At 42.4% G+C, this 19,715-nt stretch overlaps 1 protein-coding gene across 6 annotated transcripts in view; it reads left to right on the top strand.

Annotated features, from left to right (window-relative positions):
* Positions 1–19,498, top strand: part of ldb1b (LIM-domain binding 1b) — a 32,099-nt gene extending 12,601 nt beyond the window's left edge. For 3 of the 6 annotated variants that reach the window (XM_035169827.2, XM_035169837.2, XM_035169821.2), the window contains 11 exons: positions 12,198–12,300; positions 13,673–13,717; positions 14,004–14,079; positions 14,171–14,273; positions 14,403–14,575; positions 14,823–14,945; positions 15,529–15,612; positions 16,444–16,567; positions 16,654–16,802; positions 17,154–17,180; positions 17,302–19,498. In XM_035169827.2, the coding sequence (XP_035025718.1) occupies positions 12,198–12,300; positions 13,673–13,717; positions 14,004–14,079; positions 14,171–14,273; positions 14,403–14,575; positions 14,823–14,945; positions 15,529–15,612; positions 16,444–16,567; positions 16,654–16,802; positions 17,154–17,180; positions 17,302–17,532 (1,238 nt within the window). In that variant the 3' untranslated portion in view covers positions 17,533–19,498. Of the gene's footprint in view, positions 1–5,486; positions 5,705–9,355; positions 9,871–12,197; positions 12,301–13,672; positions 13,718–14,003; positions 14,080–14,170; positions 14,274–14,402; positions 14,576–14,822; positions 14,946–15,528; positions 15,613–16,443; positions 16,568–16,653; positions 16,803–17,153; positions 17,181–17,301 lie in introns of those variants that run through there. The other 3 variants (XM_035169811.2, XM_035169854.2, XM_035169847.2) reach the window with 3 other exon arrangements.
* Positions 19,499–19,715: the final 217 nt, after the last annotated feature.

Below are 19,715 nucleotides of genomic sequence, written 5' to 3'. Positions count from 1 at the left end.
GTGTGTGTGTGTGTGTGTGTGTGTGTGAGATCAAACTAGATGGATCTGGTATCGGCAAGGACAAACTCTAGACGCACCACATAATCTGTGTGTGCTGTATTTCTGTGAATGCACACAGCATGGATGGAGCACACAATGGCAAAGGGAAACATGATGTACCTCTGTTCACTGTGACTGCACTCACACAAGTGTGTGTGTGTTTTCAATCTCTACGCAGCGCCCAATGCTACGAAGGCAAACGCTGCCACCTCAGCCGTTAAACAAGCCTGCAGAGGCGGGAGCGTTTGTTTAGAACCGGGCCTGAGCTATCTTGCGGTCAGATTGCATACTTAATCAACGTGGTCATGGAAATTTCCAAAAAGACATATGACCACACTGTTCTGCACTCCACTTTTGCTCTCATATTGTTCTCTCTCTTCTCTCCGTTTGTCTGCTTGGTTTCTTTTCTCCATTTACAGTAAAAAAGCAGATCAGACTTGCTCCTCTTGAAATTGAGTTCCTTTTGATCTTTCTCAACTGCTGGTTTCTCCGGCTTTGTTGGAGATTTCAACACAGATTTTGTCAAACCGTAAAAAAAGACCACACAAGTAAGTTTTAAACTTTCACAAAGACCTGCTGCGGTACGAGTGTTTCAGTCTGCGGGCCTTAAACAATACTTGCACTCGCACGTACACAACATGAGGTCACTAAAACCCAATGTAAACACTGCCTCCAAATATGGAACCATCACTTCCATTCACTTAAGTCAACTTCAGATGAACCCAAAGCTTGACCCTGCAGTGATGCTGGTACATTTACTGCCAGGTTATCTCCCTCCGCTGTCTTTATACATTTAGTCAGAGAGAGTCAGGGGATGCTGCTCTGACTGGCTGTCAAAGAAAATAGAATAGAAAATGTGAGAATTCAGAGTCACTCTCTCTTAAGTTGCTCTCGCTTGTTTACATTCCAGAGGCGTGTTCAACACAGGGATCCTCCCCCTTCTTGTGTGGGCTCCGGGTGTGTGTGTGTGGACGTACACGCACACAGCATGTGCCCCAACATGTGGATGACATAAACTCTCTCTGTGTGTGTGTGTGTGTGTGTGTGTGTGTGTGTGTGTGTGTGTGTGTGCGTGCTCTCATCAGCGATACATTAACAAAAAGACGTTGCTGTACATTAAGCTCTCTGAAGATACAGATGTTTCGTGCTTTGTGGTCAATCACTTTCTGCGCTGACCTACCCAGACCTCACATTACACCCCCACTTACTCACTCTTTCACTTCTATCCTCCCTTCCTCTTCCTCACTCCCTCTTTCTCTTTGACTCCTCTGATTGCTAGCGTATGTTCCCTGGCTGGCTGGCTGGCTAGATTGAGGAGGGAGGAGGCGAGGGAGAAGGAGAGAGAGGGAGGAGAGAAGGGGGAAGGGACTGTGCCCTCTCATGCAGAGAGTCACATGGTGTCCCTGATTGGAAGAAAATGAGTAAAGACTGCAGCTCCGGCTGAAATGGCAACAGACAAAAACGCACAAAGGCTGAGCTGTTTAGAAGCGGGTTGCACAACACAAGGGAGCCTGAAGAGGAGGAGGGTGTGACGGAGGGGAGGAGAGAGCGAGAGAGAGAGAAAGAGAGAGCGAGGGAGAGATGATACTGAGGAAAGATGTGGATTAAGAGAGGAGGAGAAGAGGAGGTGGGGAGGAAGAGAAAACTGGAGAAACGTACGTGAGGTGACAGGGGGGTGTAGAGAGAGAGAGGCAAGTGGGAGATGAGCACTGTAGGAGCGCAGGAGGAGTTAGGAGTGAGTGAGTGAGGGAGGGAGTGTGGGTGAGACAGAGAGTGAGAGAGTGATCAGACTGTGTTTTTATGTTTTCTGCAAGGCTGAGCGGTGACGTGATTGGCTGGGGGTGGAGGATGGATGGGGGGCAGACCTGACTCTGAGATCAGAGACAGACAAAATGGCTCCCAGAGAACAGAGAACGCAGCATCAGGGCACTGTCATCTCCCCCTCACACAGCTGTCAGCAGACACCAGCCGCCACACACACACACACACACACACACACACACACACACACACACACACACACACACATACACAAAATCTCACACACTCAGCCACCTGTAAAATGCCAGCATGAGGGGAAAAATCTGAAGCATAATCATATTGATATATATATATATAGTAATATTAATAATAATAATGATTAAGAGTTGCTATAATGTGGATTTTTGAGAAACACTTATGATACACACACATGTATTAATGACACACTGACACATACCAGCCTTCTCTTTTATTTAATCCCTTCAGCCATCAGCCTGTTATAACAACATGTGATGCTCTGGCCCTCTGAAGTTCCCTTGTTGCAGTGAGCCTGTGTTCGCCTGCCAGAGAAAACCCTGAGCAGGGAATTCACCCAGTGAGCAAATACTGATAGACAGGATGAAAACAAACACACTAACACACTGCGGCCACAAGAGGACGCTGCCGTCAAAGGACTACCTCTGATTGTGGGTCCCTTCTATGTTGATGCTCCTCTGTTGAATTACAACAGCATCATTTGCATAAACTTTAACTTCGAATCCACATTTGCACAACAGCTGAGACTGGCATTGTTTTATGTAAAGTTGTTCGTTTATTTGCTTATTAAAAACTCTGTAATGGTTGAGTTGTGCAGTTTAGATTCTTGAGTAAAAGTATTAATACAAAAATACGTAACTGCAAGTAAAAGCCCTTAAACTAAGGTTGTAAATAAAATACTTATAAGTAGCCTATAAGAAAGCATTATGCATAAAAAGAGTGTGATGGTATATTATATATTTTTTATTATTCACTATGGTAGTCAATGTATAGTTGAAATATAATCCTTTATCACTGTATATATAGATTTTTTAACCACAAAAGTGACAGTATGTTAACTTACTACATTTTCTGAAAAATCTATGGAGAAATATTTATGGCTCAAGCAACCTTACAGGAATTTGTGTGTTTGACTAATCCGGATATTAAAACAATAATAAATCAATGCAATCCATTAGGTAGTCGTTATGGCTTTCAATCAATTGATGGCTTGTTAATAAAGTAATTGTAAAACGAGTCAAACAGGCCATGAGAGCAGTGTTTGCAGTTGTAAATATCAGCCAAGATGGATACGCCTCCTCCATGACAGCCCACAGTGCCAAATTCAATTTTCAACTTCATGTTTGACAGGACGTCAAGGTGAAAAGTATCAATTTATTATTATAAAATATTTCTCCTGGTTTTGAAGATGCGAAAACAAATTAGTCAGTCATTAGTCAATGATGGTTCAGAATTAATCAAAGTGCTGTTATATTCGTAAAAAGATTCAACACTAAGAAAATAAAAGGGATAACCACTCTCACCAGCTTTGTTAAAACATACATTTTATTGTAAACTTTGTACATTTCATAGAATCATTTGCTTTCCTTTTCTCCTGTCCCTATAGCAATAAATGTCTGTGGACTTTTTCACATTTCACTTTCTTTTGTTTTCCATATGAAACTATGTCCATATATCAAACAGTGGAGTCTTCAAGGACTAAATTCCATGGAATAAACACGGAGGGAACAACACTGACGGACACATTAACATCGTCTTGTGGTTTTACTGTCCCACGATGGCAGAGAGCATTGCTTACAAAGATAATATGAAGTTGGAAGAAAAGGGGTTTTAAGTTTTCAGGGTGGCTGCACAAACTGAAAACACATGAAGTAATACCTTCATTTAATGTACTTTTAGACTCATTACTTTATAATGACAAATCATTGATGGAGATCATTATCTCTATTTAGTTGAGTTATTTTCACTCGCCATGACTGGAGCCAGCTGCATCCTTGTTAAAGTGGGACAACAAATCAAATGGGAAAGATGTTGGTGATGACTGTCTCTCGTCAGCTAACTTTACCTGAGTTGGTCTCTGTAGTTTTATCTGCTTGTGACTGTTTTGACTACAAATGCAGTTAGAGCAGTTTTTCTTAGTGGGGCAGTGATATATCATCAAATTGATCCTATCAGTAATTAACTTGTAAGTAGCTTTTTCATGTTGTTAACTGAGGTAAAAATACTTTTACAGAAGATTGTTACCTCAGCCAAGAAGGTTCTGTTTCCATCCGTTTGTTTGTCTGTTAGTTTGCAAGTTGCTGGAGGGATTACAACAAAACTTGGTGGAAGGACGCAGTATTAGTCAGGAAAGAACCCTTTCAATTTTGGTGCAGGTCTGGATCGGGGAAGGACTCTGGAATTGATATTTAGAGGACTGATACTGATGAGTGTGTGCAATTTTGTGCCGATCAAAATAAAATGACAATGTGGTTTCTGGTGGTTGTATTTTTTCAGCTACTGTATGGTAACAAAAACTGTGTGTAACTTCCATCAATGTGAAGCTAAGCAAAGTAATTTGTCCTTAAATATAAGGAAAGGACTGTTGGACCTTGGTAAAGGTATGTGCCCTATTGCAGGGGTTCTCAATTATTTCTCAGTCAAGGACCCCCCTCCAAGATTTGTAATCATACATATTGCAGGGACCCCCTGGGAATGAATTCTACATATAGTTACGTGAAAGAAAACTACAAAAATATTGTCTTAGAAAGATATGAGACAAAAAAATATATTTTCACCATGTCAAAGCACAATACCCATACATCATTATCATTTTAATGGATGAATCTGTGTGCCATGGATTTGAGAGCCACTGCTCTACTGAGTTCAATTCTCATTTCGTAGTGTTGCATTTGTTGCATAAGTAGCTATGCAGCTGCCAGTTAAATGTGGTGGAGTGTATATAAGGTAAAATATTGCCTCTGTGATGAATACAACTAAAGGTATAAAGTAAAATGGAAGTACTCAAGTAAATTAAGGTTCCACATCAAACAATTGTCTGTGACTCTGACTGAGCTACTGCTGGCCCGTTCTCTTTAAATTAAAGCTGATGCCTCCAAGAAAGTGACAGCTTGTGAGTTGGATCGTTCCTCGGCGCTGAATCAGGCAGATAGATCTGTGTCCTTCCATCTGATCCACTAACGGAGCAAAGACGCTGAGCTACCAAACGTATAAAATCTGTCCGACAGTGATCACTGAGTGGATGTGTGGGCAGCTTTCTTATCAAGGAGCGGGCCAAGCTGTCATATTGACAAATACTATCAAGTGGTACAAGCTATGAAACATTACACTGGGGGAGAGAAATGTGAATCTAATCAATGAAAACAGGAGTGGCTTTGTTTTTTCCCTGTTTGGGGGGGGAGGAAGAAATAACACTCAGCTGATGTCACTGTCATTAAAAAGTGAGCTCTTGTGGTTGAGCTTGGATCAGTTCAATTAGGGACTTTTCTGCAGTCGTACCAACATGTCACTGTTCTCAGATCAGTGTTGAAGACTCTTCTCGAGGGGAGGGCGTCTGGGACGGTTGTTATCAGAACTCTGGCAGATGTGTGTGCCGTTCGGTTTCCTGTTGACTAGTGAGTGGAAGTGGCCCGCTGCACACATTTGCACATGAACACGCACACACACACACACACACACACAGACCGTAGGCATCTTCCTCCCCCCTCCTCGTGCCCCTGAGCCTGACAGTCTGGACATGGGAGATATCAGAGCGGGGAACAGGCATGAAAACAGAGACCCAGCCTGTGAGTCAGAGCAGTGTTTGGCTGTGAAAGTGCATTTGTAGGTGACAAAATGGCGATGTCAGAACAGCTAAAACTCGGGGACGGTAAGTTTATCTCGCTGACCTTTTCCTTTTTTGTCTTTCTCATACTGTACCTGATTCATCAACCAAAAAAAACAGCAGGGAAAAAAAGAAAATGTCTTTCTGAGGTATCTTGCTGTTTGTTGCAGAGAAATGCTGTACAAGTTCGGCCCTTCGCGTTTTTTAACTGACTTTGACAAAGGTGAACTTAACAAGTCGCACTTGTAGGTTTAAGTGTAAGCTTAGTGGAAAAAAACCCACTGTGCATTTAAGGGAGTTTATTCAGGCACTGCACACTCCGGCTTTAATCACATATTATACATGGACTTATGGCTTTAGGTGTGAATGTGTGACTGCAAGTGAGGAAATGAGGCACCGTGCTGGTGACGTGAAGGTTAGGCAGCTAGGTGTGTCTGTGTGTGTGTGTGTCTGTGTGTGTGAGTGTCTGTGTGTGTGAGTGTGAGGCTGGCCGCGGTGCTGGTTGAAGATAAGGCCTGCCCTATGCCAGAGAGCAAAAGAGACGGTGTGTGTAAGCCCTCCAAGCCTTATCCTGATACACCTCCCACCCCCACCTCCTCTCAATCACCCCATCACAATCGCTCACACACACGCACACACACACACACGTGCACTGGGGATTAACCCTGTCATGTACCATTTCAATGGGTGAGCTTTGGAGACACACACACACGCACACACACACAGGATTAACCCTTGTGTGTCCACTTCCATGGATGATTCTTAGCCTCTCTCTCTCACGTTGTGACAACATTGACTGCTCGTGTTGCCATGGCTACAGGGGCCAGAGAATGTAAGATAGGCAAATCCACATAAGTCACCCACAACAGACACTCTAAGCTACCACTGACTACACCTCCCCCTGGTGCTGGACACACAAAGATGCTGCAAAAAGACTGACAGGAGCCTTGTGAGCAGTGAAGTGCTCATGCCACAGGCTTACTATGGTCAAACCAATATATATAAACTCCCATCACCATCTTTGTTGCTGGTCGGGTGAGAGACATGCCTCGGAGCAGCTTATCCTCTCTACATGTCTGGCTCCTAGAGACATAGCACTTCACCATACTCCAGATTTCACACATCAGTCTGTGAAGAGGTCCACATTTGGGCTGAAATCTTCATTTTGCACACGTAAGGAAGTTATGCTCAGAGAGTGCATATCATTCTGTCCGTCTGTTTGTTGGTCAGCAGCATTACACAAAAAGGAAGGATGGATGCAGCATGGTTCATTACATTTTGTTGCAGATCCAGATCAGGTGAATCAGAATCAGAATTATTTTATTGGCCAAGTATATTTTCACATACAGGAAATTGACTTGGTGTGGTTGGTGCATCGGACATAAAAACAACAATATATATATATATAAGTAGAAATATCTAGGATATTTTTTTTTACATTTCCACAGTTTTTCCCAGGGAATACTTCATGGATCTTGATGAGAAAATCGGGCACATTTAGGGAACTGATATCTATGACTGAGTGAAATTTGGTGCTGCTTGATTGAATGTAAGGGGACTGTTGGGCCTTGGCGGAGGTATGTGCTCTACTGAGTGAAATTCTAGTCATTGTTGTTTTCATTGTTAGTGTGGTCCAGTAAAAAAATGAACAAATGCATATGACAGTTTTTTCTTTTTACATGTTTTTCTTTCCTTTTTTTTGTAAAAAATTGTAAATATATGGTCAAACTGGGGACATATTTCAATACAGGTTAATCAGACATGTATCGTACATTTTTGCAATACAGTACATCATAATTCCCAAATCATATCATGCTCCCAATATCCTGATTCTTAAATGTCATACCCAGTGGAGCTGATTCTTGAAATGCTCTGGGCCACAATTTGTTATACTAGATTCAATCATCATTTCACATTGATAAAACGCATTTTGTTTTGCGATGTTTCAGATTATGATCCTCATTACAATCCCTGGGAACTAGATATTTTTTTGAATTAGAACAGGTCTTGAGCATACACCATATAACTATGGGTCACGGTGGTTTAAATTGTGCACCTAACATTATGTTGAATTATGTTGTAATAACATTACCGATCTGCTCCAGTGAAAGCCTCTGTGAAAGCCAGGTTACTGTTTCCACAGAGCGGCTCACAAGAGCAGCTTAATTAGTGAATACATCATTTATGAAACATTGTGTTTTCACTCCCTCTGTACAAGGGTAGTGTATAAATCTGGACTATGTTCATACTGGTGGCTTCCACATCTTTAAATAACCACCAGCAGGGGAAGGTACCTGCCTCTGTGTTAGAGAGGGAAGTATTTTTCAACCTAAGTGGAGGATCACCAGTCAACAATGCTGGAGTCAGTTCCCTCCTTGAATGACAATAACAAATTAGCAAATATTCTAAAGTGCACTTGCATAAATATCTGTGAAGCTCCTGACTTGACCTAATACTACTTGTTCTTTTTATATCCCAACTTTGGGCATATGGGTGAGTCCTTGCTGGCTGTGATCTGAATATCTGATTATAATTTGAGGCGATTTAAGCAGATTTAGAGGCCTATCGGATTCTCCTTTTGGCTTAGTGCTTCCTGAGTGTGTGTGTGCGTGCGTGTGTGTGTGTGTGTGTGTGTGTGTGTGTGTGTGTGTGTGTGTGTGTGTGTGGAGGAGAGAGATAGAGAGGGACAGAGGCAGAGATTCTCAGTGATATTGGATTTACTGGCCTGCCCTGGAGACAGATTCAGTGTACAAACTCAAAAACACGATTAAATGTAAACAACCCCAGTGTGTTGTCCTTACATGAAAATTCATTTATAGGATCTTAATTTACTTGTGTCTAATTTTAGGCTCTGATCAGTGGCGTGTGCGTGTGTGTGTTTTTGTGTGTGCATGGGGGGGTGGGTCCAGGTATTATGTAGTGGGGATCTAAATCTGTTCAAGCAGTCACATTATGGGGACTTGTCTTCCTTAAAGAGACAAAAATCAAGTCCCAGGTGAAAACATGTTTTAGGGTTAGGAGTTAGGGTTAGGCAAGTAGTAACTAGGGTTAAGGTTGGAGTAAATCTCTGGGAAATCAATGTAAGTCAATGTAATGTCCTCGGAAGTTATGGAGGTGTGTGTGTGTGTGTGTGTGTGTGTGTGTGTGTGTGTGTGTGTGTGTGTGTGTGTGTGTGTGTGTACTTGTACTTGTACTTGTACAGATATCCTGGGGAGGAACATTTTTAGCCTAGACCTGCGGACATTTTGGGAAAGTAAGAACATTTTGGCCTTGTCCTCACTTTCCGACCCACTTTCAAAGGGCTGATTGAGGGTCTAGACTTGATTTTAGAGTTATGCGTTATAATTAGGTTTAGATTATAGGATCAGGACTGGTCAGCCCAGCAATGCAGTACAAGCAATAAGCACATTTAAATAAAATACTGTAAAAAGGGCACAGTGTAAAACAGTGTGTGAGTGTGTGTGTATATACGTGTGAGTGTGTGTGTTGTATATTTAGCATTTGACTGTGACCAGGCTGTCACTGTCTGACTTCAGCTGTTTGCAGCAAGCTGATGTGCTCTAATTAGGCTAACATGAAAAGCACTTTGCAGGCAGCATGATCGTTGTTTCTGCACACACACACACACACACACACATCCATACATATATACACACATACACACACACACACACACGTCTCCACTCGGCTGCGTTTGGCCAATTCTCATCTGTGTCAGTTACAGGGAAATGATGGGATGCAGGGAGGAGGAAGGAAGAGGGAAAAATGCTTAGCAGACAAGCTTTATGTGCAGTTGTGCATTAGTGGGGGAGGAGTAGTGGGGACAGAGAGGGCGGCTGGCGGTGCTGGGCAGAGGAGAGAGGAGTAAATGCATTGCGGAGGGAGAGGAGGAGGAGGAGGGCCCACAGCTATTGTTCATGTCCTCCCGTGAACAAAGGGCTCATCGGGGTCCGTATGTAAACCCACAGCAGGCTTCAGCCCACTGACAAGGCCTCATGCGGGACAAAACATAACCGAGCGACTCCCGTGATCCAGGCCGTGTTCCGTCTCAGTTTTTAATTGATCCCCTTCAGCGGGACGTATTGTGTCGGTGCGTCGCGTCCAGCCAACCGCCGTCCAGCGGGCCTCTCCGTCTTTACGCACGGAGCGTACACACGGTCCATCATCACGGATCTGTAAACACCAATTTTTCTGACCGGACTTCTTCGCAGGTAAAAGAGTCGCTTTCCCCCGCACACACACGCACTTTGAGCCCACCGGCCAGCTGCTGGAGGCAGTGGCCGTGGCTCCGGGGCCGCCGCTGGGGGACTTTCTCCTCTTGTGTCGGTGCTTTCGCGTTGAAAGGGGATTTAACGCTAAGGCGTTAGCAAGAAGGCTAACGGGCTACTAACTGTGCAGTGGCTCGCTAACGCTAGCTCGGCCTAAGAGCCAGTGTAGTGTCGGTGTTTCGGAGGTTGAATATGGGGTCAGTCATGGTGCTTTGTCTGTGTTTACATGGCTGTCGGTTGTTTTTTAAATCGGTGCATGTTTATGTTTTAAGCGAAGCTCCTGGATCACCTGTTTTAGGTTTAGCTTTGCTACAAGCTAAGTGTTAGCATTATGCGCTTGTTGCCTTTCTAATTGCCTTTGTAACCAGCCAACTCCTCGTTAAATGTGCTTTGATTTTTACGCGTATGAGCTTCACGGGTGCTTTAAATGTCATTTAAAGTGTAGTTATATATAACAACTCCACATCGAAGTCGTATTTTGTTTATAAAAGTTTTCTAACACGGGTCAATGCGTGATTAAAACCTAGCTCTAGCCTGCATCCCCTTCGGATAGTTGACTCGTCCCCCTCACAGCCATGGTGGCAGAGCTCCCAAACACGACAGGTTATTCTTATTCCGATCAGATCATATAATGCTTGGTGGACATCGTGTGTTTGAATGAGATCTGGTGTCTTTTTAGGCTTCCATCTCTGAACGTCAGAGGTGGAGATTGGCTCTGAAGGTTCGTCGAGCATATCTCAAAGCCAGGAGGATGTGTGCATGTATAATGTGTGCATGTGTACAGTGTACTGAGAGGGAAGAGGGGAACATGATTCCCAGTGGAGGAAGTGGAGTCCAGTTGATGTGATTGGGACTGCCTGTCATTAACCGCTAACAGGAGAGGAGAGGAGCTAATGGAGCTCTCAACAACTAATGGACACATAACCATCGATTATTTATTTATTTATCAACCCCATTTGTTTTCCTCTGGTGCTGCATCCAGCCCATAGTGTAGTGTTGATGCACAGTAAACAACTTGTTTGTTTCCCACAAAGTGAAGGCTGGGTACTTTCCATGCACACAGGAGCAAATGCGGCTCTGATTGTCTTTGCTATTCAATAAAAACTTCTCTTACCATTTATTTTACCTCAAGGTTTGTATGGACTATAACAGGCTTATGTGGCTGCTTTGACACACACAGTAGAAACCAACTAGTCTATAAACTAGAAGGGTCATAACTGCTGCTAGGAGGAGTGCTTTATGAACACCAGCTTTATGTGTGTCTCCTCCCAGTTCAATGTTGTGCTGGGCGGAATCCAACCCAAACATGGAGATCCGGATACATCTGAAATGTTTCTAAAATTGTCTAAACATATATCATTAAATATACTTCCCATCACTGCTGTGCTTTCAAGTCTCAATTTCCCCTGTGTAAAAACATCCCGTTAATACAATGTAAGCCTTTCCCTCTTTGTATATCTCCAGATATACATCTCCCTTAAACACACACGCAGATATGTTTAATATGCAGAGACAAGACGGGGAGACATAAATGAGGCGGGGCTTCACCATGGTGACGGCCGGGGTCGTGACCTAGAGACTGCTATGCGTGGATGGCCTTTATGGGAGAGCTGGGCAATTAGAGTACAACAAGGGATGGAGCTGTGTGTGATGGTGATTGAGTGTGAGAGAGATTCATCAGTGCTCTTTGTGTGAATGGAGTCTGAATTGGTCTTTCGTGGTTTGGTATTTCATAGTTTTTTTTTAAAAATAATGATTGGCTAATAATTTTGGGTCTTCATTTGACAAGATTGGTGTACTGGGATGACCAGTAAGTGAGTGCAGCCAACTGAAACAGGGCCATACTGGCTTGTTTAGGCTGTTTTTGCCTCCATCCGTCACATAATACAGTCAGTTTGTGTAGGTTTCACTCTACAAATAAACAACTAACCCTAAAAGTATCACCTGGGAGTGCAGCAAGTTTTGGCACCTGTACTGCCACACTCATTCCTTCTTTTTATCTTATAATTTCGATCTTTATTTACAGCTCAAACGAGCTGATTTTCTATAAATGTTAAATATTTGCAGTGTAAGTCATTAAATCTGTGCATCACAATAGATGTTTTTCTTATATTTGGAAGTGTAATCATATGTCTACTTAAGCTCTCACACCAGTTAGGTTTTCGTAGGTGTAATCTGTCATTTTTATTACCCTTTTTTAGTAACCTCTCAAGCGATAACATTAACATAAACATTGAAATTCATGTTCTGTCTCATATTCTGTCTTCCAGGCTGTTCCTCCAAGTCATTCAAGCTGTACTCCCCCAAGGAGCCCCCCAACGGTAGCACTTTCCCCCCTTTCCACCCCGGCACCATGCTGGACAGAGACGTGGGGTGAGTTGCTTGTCTGTTTGCTGTGTTTCAGAGTCTGCTCTAGATGAGGAGCTCACTGACACCAATATTCCAACCACATTTAGAATAAGACATTATTTTGATTAAGGTGTTTACATGAGTTGCCAATAGAATATTTCATTAATATGTCTATTTACGTGTTACATAGCATAGCCCGATTATGACTCACTTCATTATGTCCACTAAGGCATTACATCCACCATGATTCTGTCAGTTTTAAAAATCCAACCTGAAATAGTTTAATTTATGATGCTACACTTACCATTTTGGGTGTTTTCTTTCTAATTTAGCCAAAGCTACCACTCCTTTAAATTTTTCCATCACCCAGAGCATATGTCATCTAGCAGTTTGTAACTGCTGTATGATGATGTTGCAAAATGCCGTGAAAACTTGAATAATGCGATTAATACATACATGTCTACATAATATGACAATATGTCAGAATACTCCTCATGTCTTAATTCGATTATTGCTGAGTTGAGAATATTGATTATTATCAATGATCTTAGAATCAGAAAATGCTGGTTACATGAAAGTGTCTTCTTCAGCTTGTTGTCTTATTCAGGTTTAAATTGGAGTATTGGTATCCATTTAAACAAGTTATTGTTCTGTCTTCTACACATGTTGGTCTTATTGCATGAGCTCTGTTTCTGCAACAAGATGTGTGTCTGGAAAAGACTCACTGATAATCAGCTTGGTATCTGGTTGGCTGACCAGTCAACAAACTATAGGAAGTGGTTTAGATGGAGTTGGTTTTGTAAACTGAGAGTGACTGTATTTGTTCAGCAGATCATGAAAAAACCCTGAAGATGTTGAGATGAATCTCACGTTTTAGGAGCTGTTTCTCATGTCAAACTTTCAGTGAATAGTTTAGACAGATGTTGTTTGTGCCTGTTGGTGCAGGAAGGTTTATTGGTGATATTTTAGCAAAGGTTGGTGAAAAGCGGCTCCCATAGCCTGTTTAGTTTTGATCTCCTACTATTAACACCGCCCATTATCCAGGTAAATGCTTGTTGAGCTTGAAGGACAAAGTAAAAAATTGTAGACCGGCTGCGTGAGACTTATATTTAATGCTGAAATTGATTTAACTTGACTTGCATGGCTTGGTATGGTTAGGGCTTGTGACTACAGACTTGTGCGCAATATTTCACAGCTTGTCTTTGCAGTAAGCAAATCAGCGACAGTTGATGTATGTGTATTTGAGAAGTGTTTCTATTTACTGTCTCCTTGTATCATCTAATTTGCTCCTTGCTTGGCTCACGTCCCAGGGTCATAAAGATGGACAGGCTCCAGAAGCAGTGCATATTAGATCTACAGCTGAGTGTAATAATCTCCTTGTCTCTTGTTTCTCCAGTCCCACCCCAATGTATCCTCCCACATACCTGGAGCCAGGAATAGGGTAAGAGCTACATTATCCCCCCCTATCTCCAGCCGGTGTGAAAACCGCAATAATTACACAAGTATAGATAAGGTCGTGGGAAGTTGTGTTCTTATCTTTTTAGTTTAGTCCGCGACAAGGCTCGACTAAGTGCTGAAACAGCCCTAAAAGTACAAAAGCCTTGAGAGCAATAACCATATAGTGATCAGAATGTTTTCTTTATTTCACTTCAGTGTTTGCCAAAAGCTAAATGCTGTCCTGCTTTTGATTCCTCCTCTTCCTCCCCTGTCTTTCCATGGTCGAACAGGAGGCACACACCATATGGCAACCAGACAGACTACAGAATATTTGAACTTAACAAACGGCTACAGAACTGGACAGAGGTTAGTAGGCACACACAGCCACATGTTATATACACACACACAATCCAGATGGTGTTGGTGACTGATTGTTTGTCCCCTCTTCTTCCTGTAGGAGTGTGATAACCTGTGGTGGGACGCATTTACTACAGAGTTCTTTGAAGATGATGCCATGTTGACCATTACTTTCTGTCTGGAGGATGGACCCAAACGTTACAGTAAGAAGCAAAGTCACAGCAACATATAGTCTTTCTGTCCCTGTTGCATATCATACCTTTAGTCATGAATGGACTGTGTTTTGTGCCAAATTACTTTTCTCATACACCTTGTTTCTCCCTCTTCACCAGCAATTGGCCGGACGTTGATTCCACGGTACTTCCGGAGTATATTTGAGGGCGGTGCCACTGAACTCTACTACGTGCTGAAACATCCCAAGGAATCCTTCCACAATAACTTTGTCTCCCTCGATTGTGATCAGTGCACCATGGTCACTCAGAATGGAAAGCCCATGTTCACACAGGTGTGTATTTGTCCATGCACAGGGATTAGACACATAACAGTCATGACAAATAATCTGTCGCTGTAATGAGAAAAATCTTGCTGGTTTCAGATTTAAAGGGGATGTTGATACAATACTGTCCACGTGTTCAGTTGTAACTTCTAACTGTAACTAAATCTCTCAATAGAAGTGCAGCATGTCCTGTTCCTTGTTCCGATTTTTCTGCTCACCTGCTTTTTACTGACCACAATGCTTTGCCCTTCTTTAGGTGTGTGTAGAGGGGCGCTTGTATCTGGAGTTCATGTTTGACGACATGATGAGGATAAAGACGTGGCACTTCAGCATCAGACAACACCGTGAACTCATCCCCCGCAGTATACTGGCCATGCATGTGAGTGAATGCACACTGGCACACATGAACTGTGTCTGTCATAGGCTACATTTGGGGACGAAGTTCAGACTAAAGACCAGTGAATTGGGAACAAGAGCTGTGTCCCATGTCCCACATTGGGAAATGGCAGATCTTTGCGACATTGGTTATGGTTAGGTACGGGTCATTCAAGTACTAATCTCTATAAACCGATTATGCATGTGAATCTGCTGAATCTGCAGGTGAGAGACTTTGATTCTGGGGCCGGTAGCCCTCTGGTTTCTGTTTCGAGTTTGACTCATCACGTTTGAGTAGGTGGAACACATTGAGGGAAATGCATTGGCTATTAGCTGGTTAAAAGAAATGAGCCAAAATGTTGTCTAGACCTAAAACACCTACAAAAAGCATTGCTGTTTTTTTGTGTGGAGAAACTTTCAGCTTGTGTTAAAGAAACTAGTAAGACTGTAAACGGTGAACGGTGAACGGAAGATAGAGCTAATTTGTCAGGGCCAGAGGGCTCGGAGATTGGTCAAGAAGTGGTTAGGGTAAGTCCCCAGGAAAGAAATGCCAGTGTTTTTATAACTGTTTTTAATTAATTTCCCAGGCCCAGGACCCACAGATGCTGGACCAGCTGTCCAAAAATATAACAAGATGTGGCCTGTCGAACTCCACCCTTAACTACCTCCGAGTAAGTTGAGCACACATTCAACATTTTAACTTAAGAATAACGGTCTACTTGAATGTTTTTCTTTTCATTGTGTTTGCATCATGGTCCAGTCATCATTTAGTAATGGCTTTGACTAAATATCTCTTATCATTATAGGCTTTCAAACTACAGCAGTACCTGACTCAAATGTCCAAAGTAGATTTCATGTTTGTCACCCACCTGCCTAGCTATTATGCACAGCCTCGGTTTTTAACATTACATGTGAACATGTTACTGATATTCATATTGTATTGTTTGTTTTCCTGACCATGAAAGACACATTTCTTTCGGGTTCATTCAGCACAGACACTGAACCTAAGTCTTACAATTGTAAAACCATTTTACCTCTGTCTGTGATGCCTATTAAATCTACTGGCCAGTTCAGCAGTGTTGGTGGTAAACCCAGTTCAGTCAGTAGTTTAAGTAAAAGTTTAGGCTGCTGCTCAAAGTGGGATGTTTCAGACTTTAAATAAACTGTGTTTATTTAAAGTCTGAAACATCCAGAATTCAGAAACTACGAAGACACACGCCTCAGTGCCCAACAGGTACTAGCTGTCAAAATACTGTTTGCACGTCTGCGCCTGGAGTCCTACACAGTTTAAACGCATTCACCAACAACTCAGGTCCACAGGAGATTGATAGAAATACAAATGAACATTTATTTTTCTTACCTGAGGATTTCAAGATCCACTGGTTGTCATTTGTTTAGAACAGCAGCCAATAGTATCAAGACCAAATCAGTTAGAGCATATCTTGTGAGCTTAAACAATGTGCAACCTTTAACCTGCTGCCTCTCTCTGTTCCCTCCTCCAGCTGTGTGTGATCCTTGAGCCCATGCAGGAGCTGATGTCCAGACACAAGACATACAGCCTCAGCCCCAGAGACTGCCTCAAGACTTGCCTCTTCCAGAAGTGGCAGAGGATGGTAGCACCACCCGGTAGGTGAACCACACACACTGACACGCAGACCCAAACAGTTTTGCCTATATGTATTTGTAAGTCACTCTTTTTCTCTCCCCTGCAGCTGAGCCATCGAGACAGGCCCCTAACAAACGGCGGAAGCGCAAGATGTCAGGGGGCAGCACCATCAGCGGAGGAGGAGGAACTAATAACAACAACAACAACAAAAAGAAGAGCCCTGGCAGCGGCTTCCCTCTGTCCAGCCAAGTCCCAGTGAGTACTTCACTACCATCTAGTGTCAGCTCTCTGCTATTTCACCTATGTTCACTGAAACACTGCTTCATTGGTTTAGTGAGGGAAATTCTCATGTCACATTGAAACAAAATGACAACATAAATAGAGTTGTTGCTGGGTTGAAAGTGGGACACACAGTATGTAATGCAATGCTTTGTATGTACATTGCCTATAACAAGTAGTCCCACTTGGACTTACTATTTAACAAAAATAGTTATTATATAAGTAAGATAATGGAGATAACTTGATTGGAATGAAGTGTGACAAGTTATTTAGGAATAAATACGACTGTTATTATGAAGGTCTAACAGTTGGTCAATTTCCTGGCAGAAACTACACAATGAAGACAAAGGCACAGTCAGTATAAACAAACAAACAAACAATTTACACGAAAAACATCAGTTCACCCCCTTTTTGTCATGATATTTGTTGCACCATACCTCCACACTCAAATAACTCACTAACTTTATCCCTGCAGGATGTGATGGTGGTGGGAGAACCCACTCTGATGGGAGGCGAGTTCGGGGATGAGGACGAGCGTCTGATCACGCGGCTGGAGAATACGCAGTTCGACGCGGCCAACGGCATCGACGACGAGGACAGCTTCAACAACTCCCCGGCGCTGGGCTCCAACTCGCCCTGGAACAACAAGGCCCCATCCAGCCAGGAGAGCAAGAGTGACAACCCCACCTCACAGGCATCGCAGTAGAGCCCCAGAGCCCCGCAACCTCAACACAAGCCCTTGTCTGTCACTCCTCGGCCCCCACCCCGCCCCGCCCCCAACAGCCACGAGTGCAACAGCAACAGTCCATCGTCTGCTCACCAACCGAGACATCACTGTAGAGCTCAGATTCAACACACACACTTACACACACAGGTAGCCCAAGGGAGCTCGTTCTGTCCTCCTGTGCCAGAGGGAGTTTTACAAGTTTTTAATATTTAGGCACTGTGTCCCACCTCCATCTCCCTTTCCTCATCTCATACACAAAACGTCTCATCTGCTCTTGCTTATTTTCTGTTTGGACAGTGACCTGGTAGATGTGGCCAAGCAGGAGTGGCGGTTAAATCCAGGGAAGAACTGTGCACACTGACCTCTCCACGCTGAAGTTTTACATATAGGAAGGGGCGGGGTGCAGGGGATTCAGGGCAGTGGGGCTTTGGCGATGGTGGAGAGTTGCTTAGGGATGACTTGTCCACCCGTTTCTCTAAACATGTCTCTCAGTTCTGGTCTGCTCTGTTGACGCGCATGTCACTCGTACTGTTTGTTAATAGAGTATAAGTGTGTATGCGAATGTGTGTGAGTGTACGCGTGAGGAGAGAAAAGAGGCAGTGTGAGCTTCTTTGTGGCTTTTGCTAAAGCAGATGGACCAGAATTTAGAATCCGTCTCTAAAACCATTGACATTCACACACGAGTAGGACACCTTCAATGTGGCACGAGGGAAACATCGCATACACACACACGCCCAAATAAACATGACAATTGAAGGATTTTGTCCCGCAGTGCCCAAGCCATCTCTGATTGGACTACAGTAAATGCAGTCTTTCAAACAGATCATTTACAACACATGCGAATACACACGCACACAGACACACACAGTTACACATTTTAAGAGTTTTTATACAGTATATATTTCCCTAGAATGTTTTTTAATTTGTATTAAACGCCTTCATTTCAATTGTTACTTTTTTATTTTCTACCAATACTGAAAAGCTACAGACCAAGGAGCAACACAGGACTTTTATCCCTCCCCCCCTAAAATATATTGTTTTTATCTTTTATGTTTATAAAAGAGAAATAATTTAGTGTGGATGTTTTTATTTTGTCTTCTGTTCCGTTTTTGGAGATTTGAATTTTTGTGTATTTGTGCTTGTATATTTAAGGTAGTAGCAAAGTTCTGTCTGACTGTAATAAAATGTATTCTTACTTAGATTTACCTAAAGCCATCCCGATCTAATGTAAAGAAAACAAAAATAGGAAAAAGGAGAAAAAACACTCATGAACCCGTCCCCTCTATCTTCCATCTGCTCTCTTTCCTCCTCCCTCTTTTTTAAAACTTATGTAAATTAAATTACAAAAATCCCCAGGGGGTACAGTGGCACCATGGAGAGACGGTTTTACCGTTTCCGCTGATTTTTTTTTCTTTCTTTTTCTAATTTATTTTGGCAGAAATTCATTCATGTTTTTAGTCTATACAGGAAGTGATTTTTTCACTTTCTGATCATCCCAGTTTTGCATACTGATGTCAAGTAAACGTGCTCATTTAACCAGTTGATTTCATGTTTTGTCACTGGCTGAAACAGAGATTTTTATTTAATTTAATATTTGTCTAAATCATCTTCATTTCTGTGAATTCTCATAACCAACTGTTTGAAACCATCAATCATACACATCTTCTTAAACCAGCTTAACATTAAGTTCAGTTGGCAGCAATTAGGTAGCAAATCTGTAAAGTCTGACTAAATACAGCTGAAGCTCTGTTATTATTTTTGTACATTTCCATTTTGTTACAGTTGATTCCAGAAACTGCTCTGATTGAGTTTGAATGGTGACTTGTACCTTCTCCAAACCCTGTAGAAAAAATCATTGTTTGATATATATTTTTTGATTTGGTTAGTTTCTGCCCTTGATAATTAATGTATGGTACAAATAAAAAGATACATTTTCACTTTAAAAGACTGTGTCTTTGTTATGACCACACACCTGATGAGTTTGTTGATCAGTAGTGTTTCTGGGTTTTGGTCATTTTTAACATTGACTCTAAGTTTAGGTTCATGTTAATTTTCCCAATCTTACAACAAATGTCAGGTGCACTTATGAACAATAAACAGAAATATGGTGGAGGGAAGTAAGGGAAGCAACATTTTGCCCACTAGATTTGTCTGACTGGATT

Source organism: Hippoglossus stenolepis, chromosome 2 (genome assembly GCF_022539355.2).
Source record: "Hippoglossus stenolepis isolate QCI-W04-F060 chromosome 2, HSTE1.2, whole genome shotgun sequence".
In the NCBI taxonomy this organism is placed as follows: Eukaryota; Metazoa; Chordata; class Actinopteri; order Pleuronectiformes; family Pleuronectidae; genus Hippoglossus; species Hippoglossus stenolepis.
This window is presented reverse-complemented; position numbering and strand designations above follow the sequence as displayed.